At 39.7% G+C, this 26,406-nt stretch overlaps 7 protein-coding genes and 1 long non-coding RNA gene across 8 annotated transcripts; 4 read left to right on the top strand and 4 right to left on the bottom strand.

Moving 5' to 3' along the window:
• The first annotated feature begins 3,035 nt into the window (after window positions 1–3,035).
• On the top strand, window positions 3,036–8,309 carry LOC133850938 (sialin). The gene is made up of 5 exons (XM_062287199.1): window positions 3,036–3,244; window positions 5,403–5,608; window positions 6,300–7,080; window positions 7,415–7,701; window positions 7,763–8,309. The coding sequence occupies exons 1-5, from the start codon at window positions 3,205–3,207 to the stop codon at window positions 7,946–7,948; spliced, it is 1,500 nt and encodes a 499-aa protein (XP_062143183.1). The 5' UTR covers window positions 3,036–3,204; the 3' UTR covers window positions 7,949–8,309.
• A 772-nt stretch (window positions 8,310–9,081) lies between these two features.
• Window positions 9,082–11,443, top strand: LOC133850937 (5-methylcytosine rRNA methyltransferase NSUN4). Its single transcript, XM_062287198.1, has one exon. It carries the CDS (start codon window positions 9,247–9,249, stop codon window positions 10,762–10,764), a length of 1,518 nt encoding a protein of 505 aa, XP_062143182.1. The 5' UTR covers window positions 9,082–9,246; the 3' UTR covers window positions 10,765–11,443.
• LOC133850940 (general transcription factor IIH subunit 3) lies at window positions 10,281–12,505 on the bottom strand. The gene is made up of 5 exons (XM_062287201.1): window positions 12,290–12,505; window positions 12,053–12,233; window positions 11,799–11,994; window positions 11,325–11,743; window positions 10,281–11,257 (listed from the first exon to the last, which is right to left on the bottom strand). Exons 1-5 carry the CDS (start codon window positions 12,321–12,323, stop codon window positions 11,188–11,190), a joined length of 900 nt encoding a protein of 299 aa, XP_062143185.1. The 5' UTR covers window positions 12,324–12,505; the 3' UTR covers window positions 10,281–11,187.
• Window positions 12,506–12,872: 367 nt separating this feature from the next.
• LOC133850941 (vacuolar protein sorting-associated protein 29) lies at window positions 12,873–13,700 on the top strand. The gene has a single exon (XM_062287203.1). It carries the CDS (start codon window positions 13,008–13,010, stop codon window positions 13,554–13,556), a length of 549 nt encoding a protein of 182 aa, XP_062143187.1. The 5' UTR covers window positions 12,873–13,007; the 3' UTR covers window positions 13,557–13,700.
• Window positions 13,701–14,264: 564 nt separating this feature from the next.
• Window positions 14,265–19,424, bottom strand: LOC133850935 (adenylyl cyclase-associated protein 1). Its single transcript, XM_062287196.1, has 7 exons — window positions 19,112–19,424; window positions 17,697–18,222; window positions 17,473–17,597; window positions 15,981–16,338; window positions 15,371–15,921; window positions 14,791–15,311; window positions 14,265–14,728 (listed from the first exon to the last, which is right to left on the bottom strand). The coding sequence occupies exons 1-7, from the start codon at window positions 19,407–19,409 to the stop codon at window positions 14,645–14,647; spliced, it is 2,463 nt and encodes an 820-aa protein (XP_062143180.1). The 5' UTR covers window positions 19,410–19,424; the 3' UTR covers window positions 14,265–14,644.
• Window positions 19,425–20,520: 1,096 nt separating this feature from the next.
• LOC133850942 (uncharacterized) lies at window positions 20,521–21,671 on the top strand. The gene is made up of 2 exons (XR_009895717.1): window positions 20,521–21,313; window positions 21,376–21,671. It is a non-coding gene; the product is annotated as an uncharacterized LOC133850942 (long non-coding RNA).
• Window positions 21,672–22,075: 404 nt separating this feature from the next.
• Window positions 22,076–24,056, bottom strand: LOC133850939 (probable tyrosyl-DNA phosphodiesterase). Its single transcript, XM_062287200.1, has 4 exons — window positions 23,935–24,056; window positions 23,172–23,489; window positions 22,721–23,110; window positions 22,076–22,652 (listed from the first exon to the last, which is right to left on the bottom strand). The coding sequence occupies exons 2-4, from the start codon at window positions 23,483–23,485 to the stop codon at window positions 22,076–22,078; spliced, it is 1,281 nt and encodes a 426-aa protein (XP_062143184.1). The 5' UTR covers window positions 23,486–23,489; window positions 23,935–24,056.
• Window positions 24,057–24,200: 144 nt separating this feature from the next.
• LOC133850936 (probable tyrosyl-DNA phosphodiesterase) lies at window positions 24,201–26,358 on the bottom strand. The gene is made up of 5 exons (XM_062287197.1): window positions 26,166–26,358; window positions 25,553–26,096; window positions 25,104–25,493; window positions 24,455–25,052; window positions 24,201–24,391 (listed from the first exon to the last, which is right to left on the bottom strand). The coding sequence occupies exons 1-5, from the start codon at window positions 26,239–26,241 to the stop codon at window positions 24,260–24,262; spliced, it is 1,740 nt and encodes a 579-aa protein (XP_062143181.1). The 5' UTR covers window positions 26,242–26,358; the 3' UTR covers window positions 24,201–24,259.
• Between the last annotated feature and the right edge of the window lie 48 nt (window positions 26,359–26,406).

Raw genomic sequence — 26,406 nt, 5'->3', positions numbered from 1 at the left:
AACGCATAATTTCAGCGATTTAAATATTTAATTTCAATAATCAAAGCAATTTTGTGCATACATAATAAAAATGGTCTATCAAATCTAGTCAAAGAAAGAATTTCACACTTAACTGGACTCTAGGGATTTTACAGGGTATTTTGGCAAATTGTGAAACGAAATTTGATGGAAGCAAAATATTTATGAGTGCAATTTCAAGGCAAATTTGGCTCTCTGTGTTTATAATTGTCCGAAATACATTTTTGGCAGTTCTATAATTGCAATAATTCTAAATGCGGCATTGTAAACAAAAACAACAATTTTTAGCTCAATTAATGCACAATTTTCTTTAGTTTATATAACAAGAATATTTTGACATTTCAATAGAAGCTTGTGCAATTCATAATTCGTGTCATGAGACAAACCTTAGGACCCAACTTTCCGCTAACACCAAAATTTGTTTAGCGCTAATTACAACTACAAATTAGTGAGTTGACTTTTGAATAAAACAAAAACAAAAAAAACTGAACTGGAAAGACGAACGCCAAGCAAACGAAACGGAACGGAACAACTTTTTGGCAGACAGTTGAGTCCGGCTTATTGCCGGGGCTATTATATCCATTCACATATACGTATACTTAATATGCCTATTTATACTTATTTTATGCACGCGTTTTGCATTCCTAATTAATGCGCGCGATATGGGCGAACAAATTTAAATCTTAACAATTGTATCAACGTCGTTTTTATACCCGCTACCCATAGGGTAGAAGGGTATTATAACTTTGTGCCGGCAGGAAATGTATGTAACAGGTAGAAGGAGGCATCTCCGACCCTATAAAGTATATATATTCTTGATCAGCGTCAACAGCCGAGACGATATAGCCATGTCCGTCTGTCCGTCTGTCCGTCTGTCCGTCTGTCCGTCTGTCCGTCTGTCCGTCCGTCCGTCCGTCCGTATGAACACCTAGATCTCAGAGACTATAAGAGATAGAGCTATAATTTTTTTTCGACAGCATTTGTTATGTTTGCACGCAGATCAAGTTTGTTTCAAATTTTTGCCACGCCCACTTCCGCCCCCGCAAATCAAAAAAATCGAATAACAAGTGTAATTTTAAAGCTAGACCTACGAATTTTGGTATATACAATAACTACTGTAATAGTTATGATTCCTGGAATTTGGTTGCGATCAGATAAAAATTGTGGAAGTTATTAAGGAAATACTTTTGTATGGGAAAAACGCCTACTTACTAGGGGTCTGAGTTGCTTTGGCCGACAATCTGGCACATTGTGCCGTCTATGGTATACTTTGAATGGTGTACTATATCGATATACCAAATATACCATTTGGTATATTTTTAGTATTTTTTTAGTATTTTCGGTATATTTTGAAAATGATACCGCAATATTTTGCCTTTATTAAAAATGGGTAGCGGGTATCTCACAGTCGAGCACACTCGACTGTAACTTTCTTACTTGTTTTTTTTGGGAACGATATCATTCGTGACAGTTTTTTTCACTTTTTTTTGGGCATATTCAGTTATACACCTGTATTTGTTTATAAACATTTACATTCGTTTTTAGTTGTATAACTTGTGCTGTAACTTTTTAAGTGGGCGAAGTTGTTGAAAATTTCAGCTGGAATACGCAGATGCTCTTTTTATTTTCATTATTTTTCTACGTCTCTTTTATTTATGATCACAAATATTTCTGTTCATATATGTATGTGTAATTCTCTGGCAAAATGTTCACACGCGACACTTTTTGCAGTAAAAAAAACATAAACTAAAACAATTGTAAATATAAGTAAAGGTTATTCTAAAAGCTTTGTATTAGCACTATATTTAGAACTAAGATTTATTTTAGTAACTATTTCTGTTTTACGATAAAATATACAAGTTCGTTTATTTTTTGGTTTGCGTAGGAATTTGTTCATTTTTGTAATTATTCTAAAACAGAAAAATAATTGCAAAAACTTTCTTAACTCTAATAAGAGTGCAAATTAAGAGTTATAAGAAAATAAAAAAATTTGATTTCTAATTTTTATTCTTTGTCAGAGAATTACCCATATTATCACTTATAGTACTATTTATTTATATTTTCTCTTCATAATTTACTCTTTGGGATAATAATAAGTATTTATTTTACTAACATTTTCAACAAAATATATTTGTAATTTATTTATTTATATTTTTTTTTTTCATTTAATTAGAATATATTGCAATACAAAATTATAAAAAAAAGAAATTTTCTTTCAGATTGTATTCTAATGCAATACAATTTAATTATATGGATGTTACAATACCTTTTATACTTGTGATTATAATAATTATTTAATTCCATTTTACTATATTTAACTAAAAATGAAACAATAATATGGCAAACGTTCTTTTCATTTTGTAATGCAATTTCTTTTGTAATATTTTGCACATCAATGAAATAAATCACAACAAATCGTTACAACTCAATATTTGTGTTAACTAAGCAAAGTATTTGCTTCAAAGCAAAGACATTTTAGCCAAGACAACAACCAGGTGGTTGCACGCAACCGCAGCGCACAAACGTGAAATACATTTGTGGATTGTGGCAGCTATGTTGCTGAAGGGAGGCGGGCAGAAGGAACGCCAGGGGGTGGCAAACCCCAAAATGTTGTGTGCGTCGAAAACTTGCCGATACAAGATAGAAAGATACAGAACTTAACAACACAGCTGGTAAGGTATTTGTGTGTGTGTGAGTGTGTGTGTGTGAGGTAGGTAAAGCAAGTCCGAAACAAGACGAGCTAAGAGGCACGCACACTCTCCAGCCAAACGAGACCCGAGACCAGGCCAAACCCAAACCCCAGACCACGAGCCGGCAATGAATACACACACACACACACACTTACACACACATACAAACATAAACAAATACACGCAGACTGTATAAATCATGCTCTTGAAATACTCGTGTATACCACGAAAACCGAAAATATCCAAACGTAACGACGTCGTCGTCGTCGTCGTCGACGTTGATGTCGGAAATGGAATCTCGAGTCGATTCGCAGTCGCAGTCGAAAATTTTAGTTGGTGGGCAGCTGCCACAGGCAACGCACGCGTCGCATTCCACAAAACTAGAAACCGTTTCGGATTTTTGTACGTCGCGCGAAAAACTCTAACAAGTTTTTCAAATAGTTATTTTGCAAGATTTGCACAACAAGAATTTAGACAACACACACACACACTAAAGATGCCGGAGGAAGTGCCTGCCAAGGGCAGCGTCTTGGGCAGTAAGTGTTCCTTCCACAAAAATCAAACTGTCAACCATATTGTCCACTCTCTTTTGGCATTTCATCAATGCAAGTGGCAACTGCATCAGCAACGTGCAGCGTTGCACATGCAACAAGTGTTTGTGTGATGCCATAGTGTGGAAATATTGAGAAACTTTCTGATCTCGTGCAATTTCTTGGGCTGCCAAAATAACACACACTTTGACCTCAAAAACCGCCCAAAGGTCGTGTGCGAGACGTGTGCGTGTGAGTTATGTGAGTGTATTAGTGTGTTTGTGTGTTGGCGGCACATCCTTCCTCAAGTTCTAATATTCGGTGGCAGCGGTGGCGGCGGCGGCATTTATAGCAAACTCGCGGCATATATTTTTAGTCGCTTTATTATGTATTCCATTAGCTATTCCATAGCTCCAGGGACAGGACCAGAAAAGAAATACATTAAACGAAAAGCAAGAAAAAGATATCATAAATGACATTGACAGCTGGCCGGTGACAAGGTCATTTGTATGTCAGCGCTATAAACAATAATTGTTTTTGGTAAAAAATTAAACAAGACGCTGCTTGCCAACATTACCTAGGCCAACAAATCTATATCAAACAATTTACTAAATATCTTATTTTCCACACGAAATTTATGGCGAAATTCCAATTGCTTGGAATTTGTTTCGTGGGCGCGTTGCAAAGTGGCAAGCAGGAGACGGGGGGCGGAGGCATTGAGGCGGTGTCCAACCGGGATATGGGTACAAAAAAAAAACGGCTCCAGCTGCTTGGACCTGTAAGGCCGGTCAAGTTGGGTTTGCTTTTAGCCTGCTTTCACTTGTCATTTCTTGCTCTTCTTTTGAATTCGCTGAAGCTGATTTTGTCCCTTTTATTGTGGCTTTTTTTTTTGGTTCTGATAAACTTCCTTCTTACTTCTCTTTTATGTTTTCTGAAGTAGCCTTGAATTCTAATCTAGATTTCATTTCTGTGTACATCTTTGAACATCCTTGTACTTGCTTACATTATATAATATAACATTTGTTGGACTTCTTCCTATGTTTCTTTCAAATTGAATTTGTTTGATTTGTTTATATGTTATTATAAAGTCAATACTATAAAGTAAATAATGTATTTGAAAACGTTACAGTTCCTTATTTATTTCACCAAAAGTTTAATTTGTTTATTTGTCGAATTTTTTCATCAGACTTTAATCAATCCAATTTTAAATGATTCTGAACTTTTATTTATTTATAAAATCTTCTTCAGCTTTTTTAGAATTCTTCGCACTTCTTAGCTAAATATGTTCTTCAAATACTTAACAGTGTAAATATTGTCTATGTGTATTGGTTTAACTCATCATATTTTAGATCTAGATGGTTTGTTATTTTTGATAATTTAGCTAAGTAGTTCATTAAATTTATTGCTGATTTTTTACGCTTGCAACAGGTGTTTGCATTTTGTTAGACACAGTTTATTCTTTCTTTAAGAGAACTTGTTTCTAATCTCTGCACTCAATCTAAACACAAACGTTTTATTTAATATACTTTCGCTTTTTAATTTGCAACTATCATAGAGTTATCAACTTTCTGTCACAATTTTAATTTATTAGGGAGCAATTTGAGGGCGTCTTAGAGTCTGCTTCTATAAATCGATTAGACTGTCTAGTTTGGACATTTAAATTTCCATGAGACAGCAATTACATCAACTTTCCACCGTTTAAGTTGTCAACATTTGTTGACTTTCACTTCCCATAATCTCCAATTAATCCTTTGGCAAACCATTTTATTACTTAATAGTTTTGCGGTTTGAGGTGAAAAACGTTTCGTAGAACATCTATTAATTGCTGTCGACCATAAAAATTAGACTGTGGCACAATTCTCGTATTGGAGCGATAACGATGCGACGACTGGCCGTGGTGTTAATTTGTTTTGTCACCAATTGGGATGTGAAATTGAAAATAAATACCATAAAAACATTCAATTTGTTATCAGGGGAACACAAACGTTCAATAATTGTGCGCCGATTATTCAATAAGTGTTATTGCGCGCGTGGACACAAGATATGGATCAGTAAACTGAAGACATTCTCTATAACGAAACTAGGACGTATAACAAGTACATTAACCTGACCCACCCCACTAATCAGATGTTGTTTTTCCTCCTCATTTAATTTGCATTTACAGAACTCGTGCCCGCACGCTATGTGCTCGCTATATTGGGATCCATTGGCATGGCCATTGTGTATGGCCTGAAGGTGAATCTGAGTGTCGCCATGGTTGCCATGGTGAACCACACGGCCATCCACAAGGTGGAGGATCATCATAACGATACCGATACCGAAACGTGCTCCCCTCCAGGCGATGCCACCAACGTTACTGCCAAGGTTGAGGTAAGTCTGGAATGGAATGAATTTCTATTTTGAAATGTTTGTGAAGTTAGTGGCAAGCCAAAAAAGCCTTTGTCACTATCAAAAAGAGGCGTCTGCACAGCTTATCATCCTTATCAGCTGCAGAGTCAAGTCCATCTGTCTGTCTGTCTGTCTGTCCGCTTGGATTAATCTTTCAATCTCAGATAATATAACAGCGATAACTGCCAAATTTGGGGAATAACATTTATTATTATTAAACGCAGATTAAGCTTAATTTATAATAGGGCCCCCTGAGGCTGGAGCAAAGTGAATAAAAGTAAAACAATTCTTTGGTATACAATAAAATAGGTCATTTCCAACGATTGAATAATATTATACATATTTGGCAATAAGAAAGCCTATTTCAAACGATTGACTTATATTATAAATATCTAAAGAAACTTGAAAGTAGAAACATTTACATTATGTTGTTTACGTTGTTTCTCTTTTATTTAATTTTTACAAATTCAAAGCCCCTTAAAAGAACACAAATATTTTTCAAAACAAAGTGTTCTAAAATAAAAAAACAATATTATAATACTAATCAAGTTACAGTTATATTTACTAAAAGTATCAACCGGATACCTAGACTGTGAGGTATCCGGTTGATACTTTTACTTCGCACTTTCCAATTACTTCCCCCCACTAACTAATTCCTATTATTAATTCACAGGATGGTCCTTTTGCTTGGAGTGAACCACTGCAGGGCACCCTGTTGAGCTGTTACTTCTGGGGCTATTTGGTCTCACAGATTCCGCTCGCTCACGTTGCCGAGAACTTCTCGGCCAAGTGGGTCATGTTGTTCTCGGTGGCCATCAATGTGGTGTGCACCCTGCTGACTCCTGTCTTTACCGAGCTCCATTATGGTGGCCTGATTGTGATGCGTGTGCTTGAGGGCGTCGGAGGCGGAGCCTCATTCCCGGCTATGCATGTGATGATTGCCTCGTGGGCACCGCCCAGCGAGCGTATGGTCATGTCTACAATCATCTATGTGGGCACCTCGGCTGGCACTGCGCTCTCCATTCTCATGTCTGGCATGTTGTCCGCCGCTTGGGGCTGGAGGTCCATATTCTATGTGATGGGCGTTTTGAGTTGCATTTGGATGGCATTGTGGATAATCCTCGTTCAGGATAATCCCAACAAGCAGCGTTTCATTAGTCCTGAGGAGCGTCATATGATTACCAGCTCGTTGGGCACCGAGACCAAGGTCGAACATCATCCAAAGGTGCCATGGGGTCAGGTCTTCAAATCTGTTCCGTTCTGGGCGATTCTCATTGCTCACACATGCAACAACTTTGGCTGGTACATGTTCCTCATCGAGATTCCGTTCTACATGAAGCAAGTGCTCAAGTTCAATGTGGCCAGCAATGCTGCACTCTCCGCTCTGCCCTACTTCCCCATGATCATCTTCAGCATATTCCTTGGCAAGCTGTTGGACACGCTGCAGTCGAAGGGTAAGTTCGCAAATTCACAGCTATCTAAATGAAGCTTCTATCGAATTGAGATTGTTGATAATTTAGTTAAAACAAGAATTTAGACCATCTCTAACCGAGTTCAAGAAAAGTAGTTATCGATCACAGTATAATTAATTTCGTTCTATATATAATAATCGAAATTAGATCATTAAAATAAGTTAATAGAAAGCTTTAGAAAAGACTTGCACCTTTATGGATCGAATTGTATCCTCAAGAAATAGTTGTGATCAGCATTTCTCCATTAATTATAAACTGATCGATAACTCTTTGATTAGAAATGTACATGCTAAACGATAACCAATTCTTCTTGCAGGCAAAATCAGCACAACTGTAGCTAGAAAGACCGCCACCTCGATCTGCACCGTTATTCCTGGCATCTGCTTGCTGATCCTGTGCTACATCGGCTGTCTCCATTACGAAGCTGTCTCGGTCATGTCCGTGGGCATTGTGGCCATGGGCGCCATGTTCTCTGGCTTCCTCTCCAATCACATTGATATCGCGCCCAATTTCGCTGGCACTTTGGTGGCATTGACCAACACAGCAGCCACTTTGCCCGGCATCATTGTGCCCCTCTTCGTTGGCTTTGTGACACACGGCAACGTAAGTAAACTTTTCAAATAATTCTAAAGCATTTTCTTAATCATTCTATTCATTTTCATAGCAAAACATTGGCGCTTGGCGCATCATCTTTGGCACCACAATTGCTCTGTTCACTCTGGAGTTCTTAGTCTTTGTCATATTTGGCTCTGGAGCTGAACAATCGTGGAATCGGTCTGGTGCCCAGCAGCAAACTGAAGTCAAGGATGAAAAGACACCGCTGAAGGAGACTCCTCCAACGAAGGCATAAAATTAGTAATCTCGTTGCACGAACAAAACAAAAAAACAACAAACAAAAGTAAACAAATGCGGAATCAATTGATTTGTAGAGCCAAGCACAAAGAAAAAGATATAAAAAGATAATGATCAATTCTGTTGCACTGTCGCACTGGACTGTAAATACCAATACCAATTATAGTTTTTAGTTCTCTCTATTTACTAAGTATACTCGTAACTGTGCGTCTATGGACAACCCCACTTTATTATACAACCCAAAACCGAATCCTTCATCGCTTAACTGCCTCATGTACTTAACCTACCGACAACAATCTACTCAAGAAAATTATCCGCCTACAGACAAACAAATAAAACGATATAGTAGTCAATATGAATTGGATTTTTCTTTTTCCGCGAAAATGGGTTTTCAAAATTGCATGGTATTCTTTTATAAGATGAAGCAGAGATCACATAAAAATCAATTTGCTGTCGGATTAATAAAATATTATATAAAGTCATTAAAATTGCTAGACGCAATCATTATTAGTAATTTTCTATATAGAAAATGTTTGAAGAAGCGTCTCAAAATAGATTCAATTTGGCATGAAAAAATTTTGTATACAAAATTTTCTTCTATTTTATTGATATGGGCACCTCATATACTGGTTATCACATGAATATTGCACTAAACATAATGGGCAATATTGGCTCGATTTGTTACCAAGGGCAATATGAGTGGTACTTAGAGATTATTTCTATATCTGTTTTATTTTTGGATTAGATAGAATATTGAGGTATTGTTTGGAGTCGCAATTGTTTTGCTTTTTCTGTTTCTCTTTGAATTTATAGTGTACATCGCTTTTGGATCAGGAAAAAAAAAAGTCGAAAAATGCCTAAGTTTTTTAGTTTTTCTTTTCTGCTGGATTTGAATTTACAAATTCGATTACTTTTGAGCGCGATAACAACATGTAATCACAGGGTGTCGAACAGGTTTGTGGAATAAACAAACTTGTGCATGAAGCTATTCATATAAACATGATTTTAAAAACTATTTGTTTTTGTACTAAAGAAGATGGCTCTATAATAATTATTATTTATGCTAATGATAAATTTGTCTTTACATATGTTTGATTTCAATTTAAATCAAGTTAACTGTAATTTCTGCTCCACATGAATGTGACCAAGTACGTTTATATTACGGTCACACTCCGACTAGAAATGGAATACTAGTCTTTACCGACATTAGCAATCGACAGTGTCATCGATATACCTCCATCTCGAATTCCAATAAGAGAAATTTACCGGTTCCGCAAAACCAAACAAACGAGCGAAATGTTGAAAGTGCGCAACATTTGCATGCTGCAGCCTCGACGCTGGCGCAGCGGCAGCAAGAAGCGCTGGAATCTGCTTCAACACAAGAAGAACAACTGCGATCGTGCGCTTGACAGCTTCGATGATTTCTACGGCTCTGTGTATGGCGGTCGTTGGAAAAATATGCGAGCAGCGCTGCTCACCGAGCACAAATATGTGGCCATGGTTAACAACTTTGGGGACACAGAGCAGACGTGCAGCATGCTGGAAATGGACGGTGCGATCAACATCAAGTCACTCATTCAATTGGCCCAAGAGCGACAGGAGGAAAATGCAACCAATTCGAGTCAATTTTTGGGTGAGGAAAAGCGTGCTCATTACGACATCGATGACAAACTCGATGCGCTGCTGAGGAAGCAACAAGAGCGCGAGGTGGCCGCCATTTATCCAACTGACGATAACCATGTGCAGCCACAGCAATTGAACTATGAGCGAAGTCAACAAAAGGAAGAAAATCTCGACACTGACTCGTCCTATGAGCCGAGCTTAACAAGAGCTCTCGAGGAAGACGTTCAACTGGATGCCAGTCGCTTGGTAGATCCACAATTTGGCACTGGCGGCTTGTACGAATATATGCCTGCCAATACCATCAAGGGTATGGAGGATTGGGTGGCCGAATCGGAACATTATAAATACTATCAAACTAGCGCTGATTTTCCGTTGGCCATCGAACCAGAACAGAATTTTAAATATCCAGAACACTTGGCCATCTACACCTACGAAATGGGCAACTGTTCGGACTTTAAGCCACCGCGACAATGCCTCACAGGAGTTCTCTCACATTTCCTAATGGATGGCGCCTCGGTGTTGCCTCCGTTGTTCCTTCAAGTGCAGCCCGGAGAGCGTGTCCTGGATGCTTGTGCCGCACCAGGCGGCAAATCATTGTTGATGCTGCAGACACTGCATCTGGATCAGCTTATATGCAACGATGTGCAGGAGTCTCGACTGAATAAACTGCGTCATGTCATGCAGGAATATCTATTTGATTACAAACAACGCTGGGCGGGTCAGCGTTTGATCTTCAGCCAGAGTGATGCACGCAATTTGGATGAGTTCGACAGCTATGATAAAATACTCGTCGATGTGCCTTGCACAACAGATCGTCATGTGCTGATGCACCAGGACAACAACATCTTTAAGCCCACGCGCATCAAGGAGCGTCTCCGCATTCCCGAACTCCAGGCGGGCATCTTGGCTAATTGCTTGCGTCTCTTGAAACCTGGCGGCAGTCTAGTCTATTCCACCTGCTCGCTGTCGCCAGTGCAAAATGATGGCGTTGTTCACATGGCACTGCAAAAGGTCTTTACCGAGCATGGCATCACAGCGACCATCAAGGATCTTAGTCAACAGACAGCGCTCTTAGGGGATATTTATAAATTTGAGCAGCCAAAGGGTTTGAAGTATGGCCAAATGGTTATTCCCTATTTGCCAGCCAATTTTGGCCCGATGTACTTTAGTAAAATTACGAGAAATACTTAAAGAAACGAAAACTGTTTAAACGACTGCTAGAGGCCTTCTCTGAATTAAAGATTACGTTATAGAATTAAATGTTTTGAAGTACAAGTTTCAATGAATACATAAGTTATGTTTTTTTATGTTTCTTTTAAACTGTTATGAAAATAATCAGTGCAACCTGAATGCTCCGGTTTAATAAGATGTATTATAAGATTTGTTGGAAGGAATATACCTACATCGATTTATGGATGGACCTATAAAAACCCCTTTTCCTATTTAACCTTAACTCTAACACGTTGTGTCTCAGCTTGAATTTAATATATGATATATATTTACGATTGTATGAGAGCTGGGCTTCAGCAGTGCCTTTTAGCTCTCTCTAACTTAGTGTTAAATTTAAGAAACTTGGATGTAACGTAACATCGTTTATCCAATAGTTTTGTTGTTTCACATTTTCTCCGGCTTCTTTTTCTTTTTGGGTCTAATGGGCAACGGCCCAGGCATTTTAAAGATGGTGCTGAAAAAAAAAATAAAGTTACATAAAATTATATATGAATAGAAATACAAATAAGCAGCTCTCTTACTGGCATGTGGTGCAGATGGGACTATACTTGCAGAAGACACTCAAGCAGACGGAGCACACGTAGCCGATGTCGATGAGCTCGCGATGGCAGAAACACGAGGCACGATAATCGACTTTTGGCGGCGGTGGCAAAACCATTTTGTGACGCATTTGCGGGGAGGGCAAGAAAACCCACAACAGATACTGCAACAAGCCATCGAGCTGTGTCACCTTTAGGAACTGTCCATTGGTAATATCGCAGCCCTGCTGCAACAAACTGAGCGTCTTGTCCAAGGCGCAAGTATCAATGACAATGTTGAGCTTTTGGGCGGTGAAGAAGACATTCATGTAGGTCATGTATTGGGAGGCGCATTCATTGCTGCCTGTTATGACCAAGATGCGCGAGTGCATCTTGACTCCAGCGCCAATATTGCGTTGCAGCTGGAATTATACGAAATTTAACAATTCTAATATATGCAATTATTTCACAACTTACTCTGGATATGTAGCAAAGGGCCATGGACATGCTGCCCGCCAACAAGCTCTCGCAGGGAGAACTCAAGCGTGGCGCATTCATAAGAATGCTACCCAACTGTTGCTTGACGGTCTTTTCTACCAAACTGAATACTTCGTACTGACCATCAACCTGACGCAGCTCTACTTGGCGACCGGGCAATGGATAGAGAAAATCACTAAGTGAAAAGAGAACACTATTAGTTATGTTATCTTGTTAAAAAGCACTGCACTTACGTGGCATGATGTGAGCAGGATAAGACCGCCAATTTGTTTTGAGCCTTTTGCATGAGATGCGCATTGCCAAAGGCGATGACAGCCTCCAGAATCTGGGTGAGATTTTGCGGATTCTGGCGCACAACGTGTTGCGATGGATTTGTGTCCAACACCACGACCAGCAGATCAATGCTGGCCTCAGCTGTAAGTATTTGCAACAATTAATTTAAATGAATTAAAATGAATTTTAATATTTACTTTCAGTGCTCGTCGCTTTGTCAGCTGCGTCCATTTTTACCGGCAAAACAAAGCGTTATGACTTCAAGGTGCAATAAAATAATAAGGTTGCAGTCGATTTAAGCAATTACTGCCAGATGTCACTGCTGTTGCTATATATTCTTAATTATTTTACTCTACACATTAAAAAAAAATTTAACAGGGCTATTCGAATTAGCCATCATACTATTGTTTTAATTAAACAATATAAATGATTTAGCGGCACTCTTCGTGAATTAGCCATTCGCCCGTTAACGAAGCCACCGCACAGCTGTGTTTTCTGTGTATGGTGCAAACAAATAAATAGGATGCAATTCAATAAACCAGCAACAATTTTAAATATTGCACATTATCTAACATTACATTTACATATATTTGTAATTCTTATATAATAAAATATAATTCTTATATATATATATATTAATCAATTAAGTTTATCTTTTCTTATCTTAATTTACTGAAATTTACTTTATTTACACGCATTACGTCTTCAGGGTAGTCGCTGTTTTTGTCTTATTGGATTTTGCCATTCGCTTGATGATGCCGACAATTCAAACAGCTGTTCAGCTGTTTTAGTCAACTCTATACATTTTTGCTGGGGCGTTTCACTGAGAAATTGTTGTTGATAAAAAACCCACATCAAACACGCATCTTTCATATTTAAGATTATCAAACGGTTAAACACATACTCAATTGTAAGATGCTGGTTTTAGTACTGGGAGATTTGCATATACCACATCGCTGCAGCAGTTTGCCGGCCAAATTTAAAAAGCTGCTGGTTCCCGGACGGATTCATCATATATTGGCCACCGGAAATATTTGCACAAAGGAATCGTACGATTATCTCAAATCACTGGCCAACGATGTGCACATTGTGCGCGGCGATTTCGACGAGAATCTCAGCTATCCCGAGCAAAAAGTCGTGACAGTGGGACAATTTCGCATTGGTCTCTGTCATGGTCATCAAGTAGTGCCCCGTGGCGATCCCGAGGCATTGGCACTGATCCAGCGTCAACTCGATGTGGACATCTTGATAACGGGGCATACGTACAAGTTTGAGGCGTATGAGCACGGCAATAAGTTCTACATTAATCCCGGATCGGCAACGGGCGCTTTTAACCCACTGGATACAAATGTGGTGCCTTCGTTTGTGCTGATGGACATCCAAAGCACCACAGTGGTCACCTATGTGTATCAGCTGATTGGCGATGAGGTCAAGGTGGAGCGCATCGAGTACAAGAAGATCTAACAAGTATTAAACATTCCTCCTCATCTGCTTGATCCTGATCCCCTGGCTTTAATATGCAACACTTGAAATACGTTTGAACAAAAACCAATTGTAAAAATTAAAACAAGTATCCTTTTTATTTTTATTTAATAAAATATACATTTTATTTAAATAGAACAATAGAAGAGTTTAATTTGTTCTTGCTTTAACTCCTCAGATAATCTTGATAAATCATTTGTTGTATAATTATAAAACGGAAAACAATTTAAAAAATCACTGTTTAATTTTTGAAATTTTCTTTATAAAAGCGATTTTTATATGTATTTCCTTTTTAATTCTCCAAGAAATTAATTGCAACGTAAAATAGTGAAAATAAAGAAATTCCATTTTGTATAACTAAAAAAACAGTATATGCAAAATATAAAACAAAGGTAAAACACCATATTTAGTTTTTACACTTTATTTGAATAGATTTTTTTATTTTTCGTTTAAACTATCTTTATAATTGTTATTTATTTCTAAACGAAAAACTGTATAAATTAAAACACATTTCCTTTTTTATTTTTATTTAATAAAAAATGTTTTAAATTTTATTTAAATAGAATATAAAAGAGTTTTGTTTGTTTTTCCATTTTGATGATCTTGATTCTCTTACATGCTTATGTGCAAAAATTAATTAATTGGTATAATTGAATGAAAAGTCTGCTTAAAATTGTTGACAAATGTTTCTTTTGTTTTTTTTTCTCATGTGCATTATTCTCATTAAATTTAATATAAATACAATTGGGTTATCGTTTGGGTTGCGTCGCGTTTTTTGCTGATTGGTTTGGTTTTGGTTTTACACCAAAACCATAAAATAAATATCGACATATTTTCAATGCAAATGATGAATACTTTTTGCTTTTGAGGCCAGCAGCAATTAGTTAATTTGGCAACAGTTTTCTCTCGACAAAACAATACAGATTAATCAATTAATTAGTAATTACTTTATGTTTGCTGCTTTGCTGGCTCACAATAAGTGTTTTTTTGGGAGACGCAGATTGGGATTTTGTGGGTTTAAAAAGCAATCAACGACACCCATGCATTAGACAACACACAACCACATACATTTAGCCAAGGCTGTCGACGCACACAGTCTTGAGGGTTTTGCCATTGATAAAGGTCTTGTACTGCTCCGGCAAAGCCAATTCAGTCTGCAAATAGAAAATACAAAATATAAATATCGATGTAAATTTCATATATGAGATTTACTTACATAATCACCGCTCTCTTCGGGCAGCAGAATGTTCATCTCCGATGACTTGGAGCTAACGATTTCAACTCCCAGAGAGTCCTTGGACAAATACATTTGGCAGCCGTCGGTCTTGTCAATCGACACCGTTGGCACCGAGCCCAACACTTGCATCTGAACGCTCTGGCAGTTGACAAACTCCACGGAGGCCACAACCGAATCGAAGAGCAGCGAGCATTTTTTGCAAGAATCCAGCACAATGTTGTTCACCTTGCCCTTAACCGTGAGCGTGGAGCCCTCGCAACGGAACATGTAGACGACATTGTTCATCTCAGCATTGTCCACCAGCAGACCGCTGTTGTTCTTCTGATACTCAATCAGCCACTTCTTACCATCGCGTGTAAAGACCGGTTCCTTGGCCGGTGGAGCAGCACCAAACGATGTGGCGCCGCTGCTGCTGCTGGCTGGTGTCTTGAATGGCGCTGGTCCAGTGCGCAACGAGGGATTTTTATGCGTCTGCATGTCCCCGGTGACCTTCTTCAAGTCTATCGAACAAATGGATCAAGTTAGTTAAGGCATTTTATGCAGCATTCCTTGGACTTACTCTTGGTAATGTCGGCGCCTTGATTGATTTGCGCAAAGAGCGCGCTGCGATCATCGCCCGCCGCGCTGTCCAGCTTCAGGGCATTCAGATCAAGTGGTGGAGGTGGTGGTGGCATACCGCCGAGTGGTGGTGGTGGTGGAGCACCGCCAGCGGGGGCTGCACCCTTGCCGGACCACACCAGACCCGTGGTGTGATACTGCTTGATGTACGCCTGCAGTTCGGTAAGTGTTTGAATCCAGGCGCGTGCCCACTCCACATGCGTGGCATCCTTCTCCTTCCACTCCTTGAGCACACGATTCGTATAGAATTGTCCGGCATCGTTCATTTCCTTAACGAGAGGTCCAGGCTTCATGGCCACACAGACCCAACCCAAGGCGGGAATGCTCTCGCTAATGGCCGACAAATGGTTGAAGAATGGCGACGAACGATGCTTCTCACGGTAATCCTGCACAGCGCTGATTTGCGTCGATGTTGGCTGCAGCAGTTCCATTTGCTTCGCCTGCGCGGGCTGCGCAATTTCCGTGGCCAGCGTCACATATCGCAATTGAGCGCTGTAAGTGAATAATGGACATTAAATTTCCATTGCTAGAAATGCTATTTCGTTACTCACTCAAAGGCTGCCTTGACGAATTGCGCATGCTGGGCAACATCGCCGCCAATTTTAGCTGATAGCGACAGATATTGAGCCAAAGAGCCCTCCACAATATCCTCAAAGCCGGCGACACTCATGATGTTGTTGCTGCTGCTGTTGGAAGCTGTTCTTGCTGCTGCTAGCGGTGTTAGCGGTGCTGGTGGAGTTAGTGGCGGTGGCGGCGGAGGTGGTGTTGGCAATGGTGTCTCTGATTCGGTTTTATTATCGGGCGCAACGATAAGCGTGTGCTCCAAGCGATCCACTAGCGTTTCCAGACGTTCGCAAATCCTCTCCAAATGCTCAACGGCAGCCGTGGGCTTTGTTTCCGTTTCGTTATCTGTGAATCAGCCACAAGAGAAATATATGCAACGCTTTAGCTCAGCTCTCAATTTCATTAAAATAAAAAAATAGATATGTGCGTAAAAAGTTGATGAATAAAAAAACGAATCACACTCAGCTCAACTCAAAAGAGAGAAGAAAAAAACAAGTAATATTATGCAAAAGACTTGTTGTAATTGATGTCATCAAGTCGTGCTTGCAAAGTGCATGAATCACTGGAACGACACTAAAAAAAAAATACAAGAAAAAGAAAAACAAAACAATCTTGATTGACTGGAGATGGAGAATGAATGAACCGAGTTCATAATGAACGTTTTACTGATGTTGATAATGATGATGACGATGCTGCTTGCAAAAAACAATGCTATCAAGTTGTGCGCACTTAACAAAATGTGTGAGAAAAATGTCGTAAAAATAAACAAGTATTTAAAGTCGACTTTAAAGCCATACTTTATGATACTCTTTACAAGAAATGTGGCAAGTAATTAAAATTCCTATAAAAAAAAGTATTTCAAATTAACATCTGTTTTTCTTACATTTGAGAAATGGGGCTAAAGAATCTTGTTAGAATAATCTACACTAAATATTTTTAAACTTAATTGCATATACAACTTTTTGAAAATCAAGTTATTCAATTAAATTTTGGAGAATTCTTTAGAATAAAGTTTTGGCATTCTATTAAAATATTGTTATATCCTTATGTACTTTTGACTACGCAGGGTATTAAATTCTTGAGATCCTACAATAGTTGTATATAGTACTTTTCTTTTCATATTTATTTTGGAGTTATTTTTTGAATACAATTTTTGGAATCGTATAAAATATATATTCACTAATTAAGTTTAATTTTAATGTTTTCAGCGGTTCCTTCAAAATAATAAATATTTATACCTTGAAAAGAAATGCTTGCAAAGAGTATAATGTGAATGCAATTGGTAACTGGATGTCAACAATAATAAGCGAAAGAGTATTTCTTGAAATCAAAAGTTCTTATTTTTTAGTTTGGTTTGGTGTCAAATTGAGGGGGCATGCAACAACAGGAGACAACCAAGTAAAGAATCATGAGAGAAAACAGAGAACAAACAGTTTGAGAGAGAAATTGAGTTTGAGTGGAAGTAGTTTTGTCAATTACCACGCACTGCCACGCTGTGCTCGACGGCGGCGTGCGCGGCCCGCAACAGCTCCGTGTAGAGTCGCTGACGCTTCAGCTCCAGCTCATCGCGTCCCACGGGCGTGACGGGTGGCTCAATGCAACCGCTGCTGGGGCAGCACAAAACAAGCAAACACAAAACAAGAAGAATTACACTTTAGAGAGAGAAAGATTGAGTGGGTAGGAAATCGCAAGAGAACGCGTACATTTCATTGAGACGCTCATCATCAAACCAGGCGGGCAATCCATGGGCAAAGACCAATGTTTCCGGCAGCAGTTCCCCCTCAATATACGGAGCACACATGCTCTCCCGCTTCGGTGGCGGCAACGAGTCCGAGAACACTTCATCGTCATCCGCAAGCGAGCTGTTGTTGTTGTTGTGATTGGCCAACAGCAGCAGCGATGTGGGCAACGGTTCTGGCTCTATGATCTCGGCCCGGTTGCTAATGTTCACCTTCTTCTTGATGGATTGATGTGTCGAATTGTGTCGCGATAGACAACTCTTTGTTGGCTGTGCTTGTTGTTGCTGCTGCTGCTGGTGTTGCTGTTGTTGGTGGTGTGGCGATGTTGCTGCTGCTGTTTGCACTCCACCACTTCCATTTCCATTAACACCACCACAACCACCACCATCATCATCATCATCCTCCGCACTGGTCATCGATGCGGGTGGCGCTGTCGATGTGGACGAGTGTGTGGAGCGCAATGCTATTCCGTTGGCTTCTATATCGATGGCTGTGAAGATGCCACAAGCGTGGTTACTACACAATGCAATGCAACTTAGGTAATCTTAAAACATACGCAAAACACGAAACCCGATATCGTAGTTTACTATCTTATTTAAGGGTGTCTTTTGTGATTATGCCTTCCAGGAACTATCATATTTTTAGGTCACAAGTAAACATTTATAATTATGATTAACCCTTTCAGTTAAATTATTTTTATAGATTTTAATATCGTTTAAGTTTCTAAGCCTACCTTCGCTTGAAGGTTTTTTCCTAATATATTTTATTTAATAACATTAGGAAATTAGGGTCGATGTCATAAGAAATCTTTGTAATTTTAAGCGCACAACTTTTTCAATTGACTAATTTGTACCTTTTTAATATCATTTGTTTTTATATGCCAAGCAAAAACAATTTATTAATTTCGCTGTAATGAAATTTCAAAATTGTAGTGCTTAAGCTTATCCAGTTTGACCTCATTGTACCTCTAACATATGAAATGGATTTCTAAGCGGATTATAATACAAATTTCACTCTGGAGACTGAACACAATTGGAGATAGTCACGCTCTATGAGCACTTTACAATGGAAATAAAATGTAAATTTACAAATTGAAGAAAAGTAACCGTAAAGAAAACTCCGTTTCAGGTGCTTCAATTGAAATGCTTCACTTCTGGAAGTGTTTTTTCCAGCATAATTCCCAATAGAAACCATATTTGCAACTACGACAACTCAAGTTACAGACAAGTGACTTGGAAATGATAAAGAGTTGGGTGCAAGAAGCGCAGGTTCTGGGCACTGGCAGCACTGTTAAATGGGATTTCCAGATACCTGATACGAGTGCTAGAGACTTGTGGTCATATAATAATACTAAGAGTGAAAAGTCTTATTGTGAATACCAGTTTGGGGAGACTCAATAACAACATCGTCGGGAGCATCGTTGGTTGCTGCCAAGGGCTCCTCCTTGGGTTCAGTTAGTGGTTCGGGAACCGGTTCAATTGCGGTTTCGGTTGTTGGACCATTTTTTGGTTTGGCCTCCGTTTCGTTTTCATTCGTTGGATTCGGCACAACAGCATTCTCTAATGCTGCTGCTTCAGCTTCTTTTGTTGCTGCTTCGTCGTTCTGCTGCTGTTTATCCTTATCCTTGTCCTTATCCTTTTTGGCTGCTTTAGGATTTGCACGACAACATGAGAACATTTTTGCTGGGTTCGTTTCGTCTTTAAAATATTGAACGATACGATGATGATTTGTTGGTGTTGTGGTATATTGTTTGTATGAATCACATTAAGATTATGCAATTTCCGTATTTAAAACTCATTCTCGGTTACGACGTCGAAAGCAGAGGCAGCGAAGCAGCCATATAAAAAAATTATGTTAGGCGTGTGACGACGAAAGCCGCAAAGGAAAAAAGCAAATAGCTGTAAACCAAAGGCAAAAAAAATACCACTCCTTAACCGACTTTACGATTCCTCCGGAATAACACACACTAGCACACGCTCGAACTGTTCTTATGCGTTTGACATTAAAAAATTAGCAAATTTAATCACTTTTCGAAATTTGAATGCAAAACCTGCCTGGGCACGGCGAAACGGCAATAGGCCACGGCTAGCACCCAACTGGGTCACACACACACGCCCGCACATACATATACACAAACGCTTTTTTTTGCTCCACAGCTGCTGCTGCGAGAACACACCCTAAAAGGGAATCAAAAGCGCACGCACAGGACTCGCTTAACAGCGGGGCGCCATTTAACAGTCTAACGGCGCACTGTTAACAGGGCACTGTTAGTAGCTCAACTAAAGGCTGGGCATGCTGTTAAGGTCACTGTTATGAGCTCGACGGTAAACGAAGCACGCTGTTAACAAATGTAAGCTAAGCTTTGCTATCGCGAGTCGCGACACTTTTTTTTTTGCGCTATTGCTTTGTCCAAATTTGGGCGATTGACTGAATTCATTTTTAAAAAGGCAACAAACTAAATATCAAACTATTTTTACATGGTCATTTACGTTCTGTTGTTGTTGTAATTGAAGCTGTTGCTTGTGGAGAAAGCTTCCAGGTGGCCGTGGCACAATAACAACAACAACGAGCCAAAGAGAGTTTGCGCGAGAGAGCATTGTCAAGATGAAATAGAGAGGGAGGTAAAAAGAGAGCGTAAAGCTGTGTGCAAACTTTGGTTTTGTTATTGTTGTGCTTGCAATGAGTTTATTGCACTGCCGGCCAACCACTGAGTTGTTGTTGCCAAACAAATGATGAGGGCAATTAGAGTGAGAATCCGTCTGGCTCGCAGAGCAAAAAAAGCAACAACTTTCGCTCAGCTGCCAGCATACATACAGCTTCTTCTTTATGCCTAGATAGAGTAGGATGTGAAGCTTGTTCTCTTGTAGGCAATGTGCATTCAAATGCACACGCACACACACGCAAGCAGATTAAATGTACCGTTAGGTGTGTGAGCGCGAGCGTCGCTAATAACAATTAATTAGAAATTAAACCCGTATATGGGCAAAACTAATATTTCTATCGAAAATGAGTCTAAACTTGTAATCTATGTTTGAGTAGTTTTTTTTTTGTGTGTGAACTGATAGCGCTTTTTGGCCATCTTTAATTTCACACACACATACACATAATACATGCATGTACATTTATTTATTCACTCTTGCGTAAACTTTCTAGATGGGCTGTGGGAGTGAGTCAGAGAAACAAGCACACTCACACATACAACAATAAGAGTAGCGATTCAAACAGCGGCAAACAGCTGAGAAGTTTAAAGAAGAAGACGATGTTAAAGCAGCTATCGGGAGCAGCAGATCAAGCATTCTTCTTGTCACATCAGTGGAAATGCACTTATTTTGGATTTGCGCATTTGCAATAAAAATACCATGTAGTTAAATTGAAATGGATATGAAATCATCATTATAAATATAGCAAAAAACAAGCACACATTACACACACTTGCATGTGTGTGCGAGAGTGAATTTAACAAACAAAAAGTGATTCACGTAAAAATAGCCAACCAACAAAAATACATATCTTAACAGCTACAGCTGTCTTCTGTCCTCGAACACTTAGCGCCCACACATACAAAGTCACAAAGTATATATGTACATTGATTAATATATATGTGCTTAAGTGTGTTCATGTACGTGTCCATATTAAATTCCAGACAGCCTGGCCACAGGAGCGGAAAGAATAAAAAAAACCCCACCCAACGTAACGACGACAAACGCAGCCGGCACTTTTCGCTGCTTACTGCACTGGCTAGCGATTTTTGCACACAACTCAGAAAATGTTCATCAATTAATTTTACGCACATTTTGTTGTTTATAATTAAAGTGAAGCACGACAAACAAACACACACATATATATCTATTATTGTTCACTTACCACAAAAAGTAATATAATGCGAAGGTAAGCAAATTATTAACTACACAGATTTTAGTAGAGCCGCCTCAAACGTTGTTTTTATGCGAAAAGCCAACGACGAATGAATCGGCGCATAGGGTGACCGCAGTGTTTCATTACGAAAATTTGCTATAAAACGATGCAATATATTTAAAAACCGTATGGTCACACTGTTAACTGTGTCCGATGTGATACCGCCATATTGTTATCGATAACATTGCGAGTTTGGTACAAATTCACACATAGTGGAGTTCCTTTTGGACTTTTAATAATTAATAAGTGAAATATTAATTATGTTTACATATGCTATGTATGTTTCAAGCCTGACCTACAGAGGGCACATCATCCGCTGCATATGGTGTTAGTGGCACATCGTAAGGCAAGGAAAATGGTGGAACACCATTTCGCGAACTACACAACGGAAATGTTTCTTCGCAAACGAATTAAATTGTTACCACTATTTAAACTAACCACAAATTTGGCAGGAACAAAACTCCCGCCTCATAGTTGGCAATGGTCAGCAGCGAATGTCTATCCGTATGTCCCCAAGCGCCTTTTGAGATATTCGCCGATGTCAGAAGAAACCAATAGAGACTTTGTTCCTGCTCGTTGAATCTCGCATAGCATTTGTTGTGAGGCATCGCCTGAGAACGATGCCGTTGGTCCGACTTCCATTGATGCAGATGCGCCGTGAGCCACGACTGCCGATCGTGAAGTTCCTGTTTATATGGACTAATATTACCATCATAACTTGCCAAAGCATTTCGCTTGCTGGGATGTATCATCTTGAAAGGCATGAAGATGAAGCCACGCAAGCGATTCACTTGTGATCGATTCCTGCGCATATGGCGTAACAAATCACGCTGCACCCAACCCATTGGCGTGAATCCCAAGCTACCAATGCTACAGCTCTGACAAACAATAGGAATGCTATCATCAATGGGCACCATATGCTGCTCCAGCACGGTTCCAATGGCCGTGCAGCCCCAGGGCGCGGGCTGCACATGTGCTCCAGGCACTGAGGTAATCAGAAATACGCTATGGGAGTCCCATAAAGGAAGTTATTAAGTTGTTAGTTGACTACAATGACAATTTTGTTTACTCACTTAATCGCACTGAAATCCGTTTTGCGTATGCGTTCTAGCCATGGCTCCAGTTGTTCCACTTGATACACCACCAGATATCGCAGTAAATCGGCCTTAAAACCCGTAGGACTTTCACCGGCTGTTGGCTCTGCATCCTCTGTCAACGCGGGCAGCAAGGGACTCATCCACAAGCTCTGAGTGCAATTGTGCCAATCGAACATAGTTAAATTCGCCGTGGAGATGACAATACGCATTGTTCCATCCGCATAGCCAAGCAGCATTATTTTTGAATGTGATACTGCATATTCTGGTGGCATTTTAATGCGAATTGCATTAACATTTGACTTAACTTTGTTAATCTCATCCAAATCCGGATCTGCAGCGCCATACAACACAAGCAATGGTTTGTCTCTGCAATTCGATTAATTTCAGTAATGCAAACTAATTTTGTTCTATTGATATAAATATTTACAGTATGCCCGCTTTATGATAGAAAGCCAATAGCCAACAGATTTCAATTTCAAAATTAATTTGAACACTGGTCTCGATCTCACCCAGACTTTCATCGAATATCTCTTGCATAGTTATGGTTAGGGGCTCATCGTGTGTAGGTTTCGAGTCTCTGATCGCGGTGAGAAACATGTTGTATGGAGCAGCACGTTTCAATTTCTCAGCCATGGCACCCGGCTTCACTGTATCATACATACATTCGGAAAGATCAAGCTTGTCCTGCGTTAGATCGTTTAGAAAACCGCCGATAGACTCATTTAGACTCTCAGTATTCATTTTGCTGTTGGAAAAAAAATGTATTCATTATGTTGTTTAGTTATGATTGGGATTTTAATTACTTTTCCAATAATTGAAGTGTGCCTTGATGAGAGTCGGTTTAATAAGGGAGTAACAGTAGATTAAAACTAAAGAAAATGATCTAACTTTTCAACTAATCATCCAAGTACCTTATCTGATCGTTGCAATAATTAATGGAATAACTCAGAATGGGTTCCATGTTTATATTCATTAATAAACGTAACAATTGCGACTTGCGGTTATTGAGCCATATTTGTATACATACATTATACAAATATGTTTACAAAGTCATATTTGTATAATGCACATACATAATATGGTATATAAACGTACATACCACCAATACATGTATATACATATATTTTTATGTAAAATATACATATGTTTAATAATGTAACACAAATATTTTGTTCAATCTCTTAACATACCTGTATTTTGAACGGATTCAGAATGATATTTATAATGATATATTTAATAACAAATTAATGCGCAATTGGAATATTTGTTGAGCGCCTGACAAAAAGTCAGCAACAAGTGAGTTTAATCACTTGTGTGATTCCCTGACTAAACCGAATATCGATAACTTTCTGCTAGCATCGATAACAATTAGAAGGCAATTGGCGGTAGTTTGAAATAAAAAGAATATATAAACTGAAGTCTATTAAGCGTATTTTAACCGAATTAAACAAGTTAGTTTAAGGAATAGAATAGTGAGTGTATTTTAACCAGTAAACAAATTCAAAAACATAATTTTTAGCCCTGTAGATAATCCATTAGGAAAGGTGTATCATCAGGTCCGTAGGGCGTCAAGGGCACATCGTAGGGCAAGGGAAAAGCAGGCACGCCATCTCTAGCATTGCCTAAAGGAAATGTGTCCTCGCCCGTCTATAAATGGGAGGCAAATAATTACAAATAAAATATATACTTATAAACAATCATCAAACGCACCACAAATCGGGGCAGGAACAAAACACCCGCCTCATAGTTGGCAATACGCAGACACGGTTGTATGTTGGAGTTCTTGTTAAACGAGCCCCAGGCGGCTTTCGAGAGATTCGCCGAAGTGAGCACAAACCAATAGATGCACTGTTCCTCCAGGTTGAAGCGTGTGTAGCTCTTAATGTGCGGCATGGCTTGTGAACGATGGCGATCGCCCGATTTCCATTGCTGCAGATGTTGCTTAAGCCAAGGCTGCTTGTCATTGGTGTTCTTGCCGTAGGGCAAACACCCGCCTCCAAGCATACCGTCGTGACTGCGTGAAACATTGCCAAAACTCGGATAGATCATCTTGAAAGCGGGCATTTGACGCAGTCGTCCAACTGGTTGTGAATCTTTGCGCAGATTGTTGACAAAATCCTGTTGTATCCAAGCCTGCACATTAGCTCCCAGGCTTCCAATGCTGCTGCTCTGACAAACTACAGGAATGCGATCATCAATAGGCGTGGCATGCTTGGCCAGCAGCGAGCCAAGACGAGCACAGCCCCAAGGATGGCCCCGCACAGCGCTCTCGCGGTGTCCGCCGGGCACAGAGCCAATGAAGAAGACGCTAATGAAACAAACAGTTAAGTGAAGCAAGTGTTAAAAACTTTAAATTTACTTGACGGCGCTGCAATCGCTTTTGCGCAGACGCGCAATCCAAGGTTGCAGTTGCGACAGCTTGTATTCCACTAGATAAAGCATGAGATCCTGCTTGAAACCCGTTGGACTTTCGCCCGCCGAGGTATCCGCATCTTCGGGTAGGGCGGGCAACAAAGGACTAATCCACAAACCCTGCGTGCGATTATGCCAATCATCTTCGTATAAATTTGCTGTGGAGATGACAACGCGCATTCCGCCATCTGCGTAGCCAAGCAGCATCAGCTTGGTGTGTGAGGTGGCAAACGGTGTGGGCATCTTTACCCTGATGGCGGTCACTTGTGGCTTGAATTTGCCAATGCTCAGCAGTTCCGGGGATTCATCGCCATAGAGCACAAGCAAAGGTTTATCGCTACAAATGGATTTGTATGCATTGAAGTGTGAAGAGTGAAGGGGAATATGTGGACTTACAGTATGCCAGCAAAGTAATAGTGTCCTAGTAGCCAGCCAATGTCAATCATAAAGTTGATTTGCACACTAGATTCAATCTCACCCAGACTTTCGTCGAGTATCTCTTGCAATGTGATGCTGAGCGGCTCCTGGTGCGTTGGCTTTGAGTCTGTGATGGCGGTGAGAAACATGTTGTAGGGCGCGGCACGTTCTAACTTAGCTGCCATGCGTCCCTTCTCCACAACGACGGGAATGTAATCGCGTATATTGCGTTCACTCAGCTTTTGTTTCTTGGCGAGATTTGAGTTGTCAGCAGCACGACTTGTGCTGGCAGTTGGCAGCTCCTTTGGCACTGGCTTTGAGCAGGCTGGAGGAGCTGATGAAGGAGCTACTAAAGCGACTGATGGTTTCGCTGGCTTCTCAGGAGCAGCCGTCTCTTTGGCCGCCTTGGGAAACAGCTTCTCCAGCAGTTTGAGTTGTTGATTGATGAGTTCATTGGAATATTTGCTTGGTATATCGTATTCTGCGCTGCCCGCAGCACAGCCCTTGGCATAAATTGCATCCACTAATTGAAAACAGTCAAAATTTATTAAAATCACTTGCAAAAAAATTGCGAAATTATTTCAGCACTTACGATGAGCATGTTTGTATTCCTTGAAGTGTATAGGATTCTTACGATAGCATTTCTCGGCGTAAGGGCACTCCTGCATTTTGTGGCTGCAGAGTAATTTCGTAACAGTTAAATAAATTAGGCAAAAACAAATTAGTAAATAAATGCGGCAAATGCAGCTGAACCAAACAACAGCGATGTTATCGAAATTAACAATTGCAATTTCCGAGTATCGATAAAGCTGTTATCATGTGTGAGAGTATCG

Source organism: Drosophila sulfurigaster, chromosome 2L, assembly GCF_023558435.1.
Source record: "Drosophila sulfurigaster albostrigata strain 15112-1811.04 chromosome 2L, ASM2355843v2, whole genome shotgun sequence".
Lineage (NCBI taxonomy): Eukaryota > Metazoa > Arthropoda > Insecta > Diptera > Drosophilidae > Drosophila > Drosophila sulfurigaster.
Note: the sequence above shows the minus strand (reverse complement) of the source record. Positions and strands in the feature narration are given on the sequence as shown.

Excerpts from the sequence above, each read along its gene's own strand:
- LOC133850938 (XM_062287199.1), top strand. The coding sequence starts at position 3,205 with ATGCCGGAGGAAGTGCCTGCCAAGGGCAGCGTCTTGGGCA. Across the intron at positions 3,245-5,402 it reads CAAGGGCAGCGTCTTGGGCA|AACTCGTGCCCGCACGCTAT; the intron begins GTAAGTGTTCCT and ends TTGCATTTACAG. Across the intron at positions 5,609-6,299 it reads ACGTTACTGCCAAGGTTGAG|GATGGTCCTTTTGCTTGGAG; the intron begins GTAAGTCTGGAA and ends ATTAATTCACAG.
- LOC133850939 (XM_062287200.1), bottom strand. The coding sequence starts at position 23,485 with ATGAATACTGAGAGTCTAAATGAGTCTATCGGCGGTTTTCTAAACGAT. Across the intron at positions 23,111-23,171 it reads TATCATAAAGCGGGCATACT|AGACAAACCATTGCTTGTGT; the intron begins GTAAATATTTAT and ends ATCGAATTGCAG. Across the intron at positions 22,653-22,720 it reads ACGGATTTCAGTGCGATTAA|CGTATTTCTGATTACCTCAG; the intron begins GTGAGTAAACAA and ends GGACTCCCATAG.
- LOC133850940 (XM_062287201.1), bottom strand. The coding sequence starts at position 12,323 with ATGGACGCAGCTGACAAAGCGACGAGCACTGAAA. Across the intron at positions 11,995-12,052 it reads TCCTGCTCACATCATGCCAC|TGATTTTCTCTATCCATTGC; the intron begins GTAAGTGCAGTG and ends CTTTTCACTTAG. Across the intron at positions 11,258-11,324 it reads CCCATCTGCACCACATGCCA|CACCATCTTTAAAATGCCTG; the intron begins GTAAGAGAGCTG and ends TTTTTTTTTCAG.
- LOC133850937 (XM_062287198.1), top strand. The coding sequence starts at position 9,247 with ATGTTGAAAGTGCGCAACATTTGCATGCTGCAGCCTCGACGCTGGCGC.
- LOC133850935 (XM_062287196.1), bottom strand. The coding sequence starts at position 19,409 with ATGTTCTCATGTTGTCGTGCAAATCCTAAAGCAGCCAAAAAGGATAAG. Across the intron at positions 17,598-17,696 it reads GATGAGCGTCTCAATGAAAT|CGGTTGCATTGAGCCACCCG; the intron begins GTACGCGTTCTC and ends CTGCCCCAGCAG. Across the intron at positions 16,339-17,472 it reads GCACAGCGTGGCAGTGCGTG|ATAACGAAACGGAAACAAAG; the intron begins GTAATTGACAAA and ends GCTGATTCACAG.
- LOC133850941 (XM_062287203.1), top strand. The coding sequence starts at position 13,008 with ATGCTGGTTTTAGTACTGGGAGATTTGCATATACCACATCGCTGCAGC.
- LOC133850936 (XM_062287197.1), bottom strand. The coding sequence starts at position 26,241 with ATGCAGGAGTGCCCTTACGCCGAGAAATGCTATCGTAAGAATCCTATA. Across the intron at positions 26,097-26,165 it reads GGAATACAAACATGCTCATC|TGGATGCAATTTATGCCAAG; the intron begins GTAAGTGCTGAA and ends GTTTTCAATTAG. Across the intron at positions 25,053-25,103 it reads AGCGATTGCAGCGCCGTCAA|CGTCTTCTTCATTGGCTCTG; the intron begins GTAAATTTAAAG and ends TTGTTTCATTAG.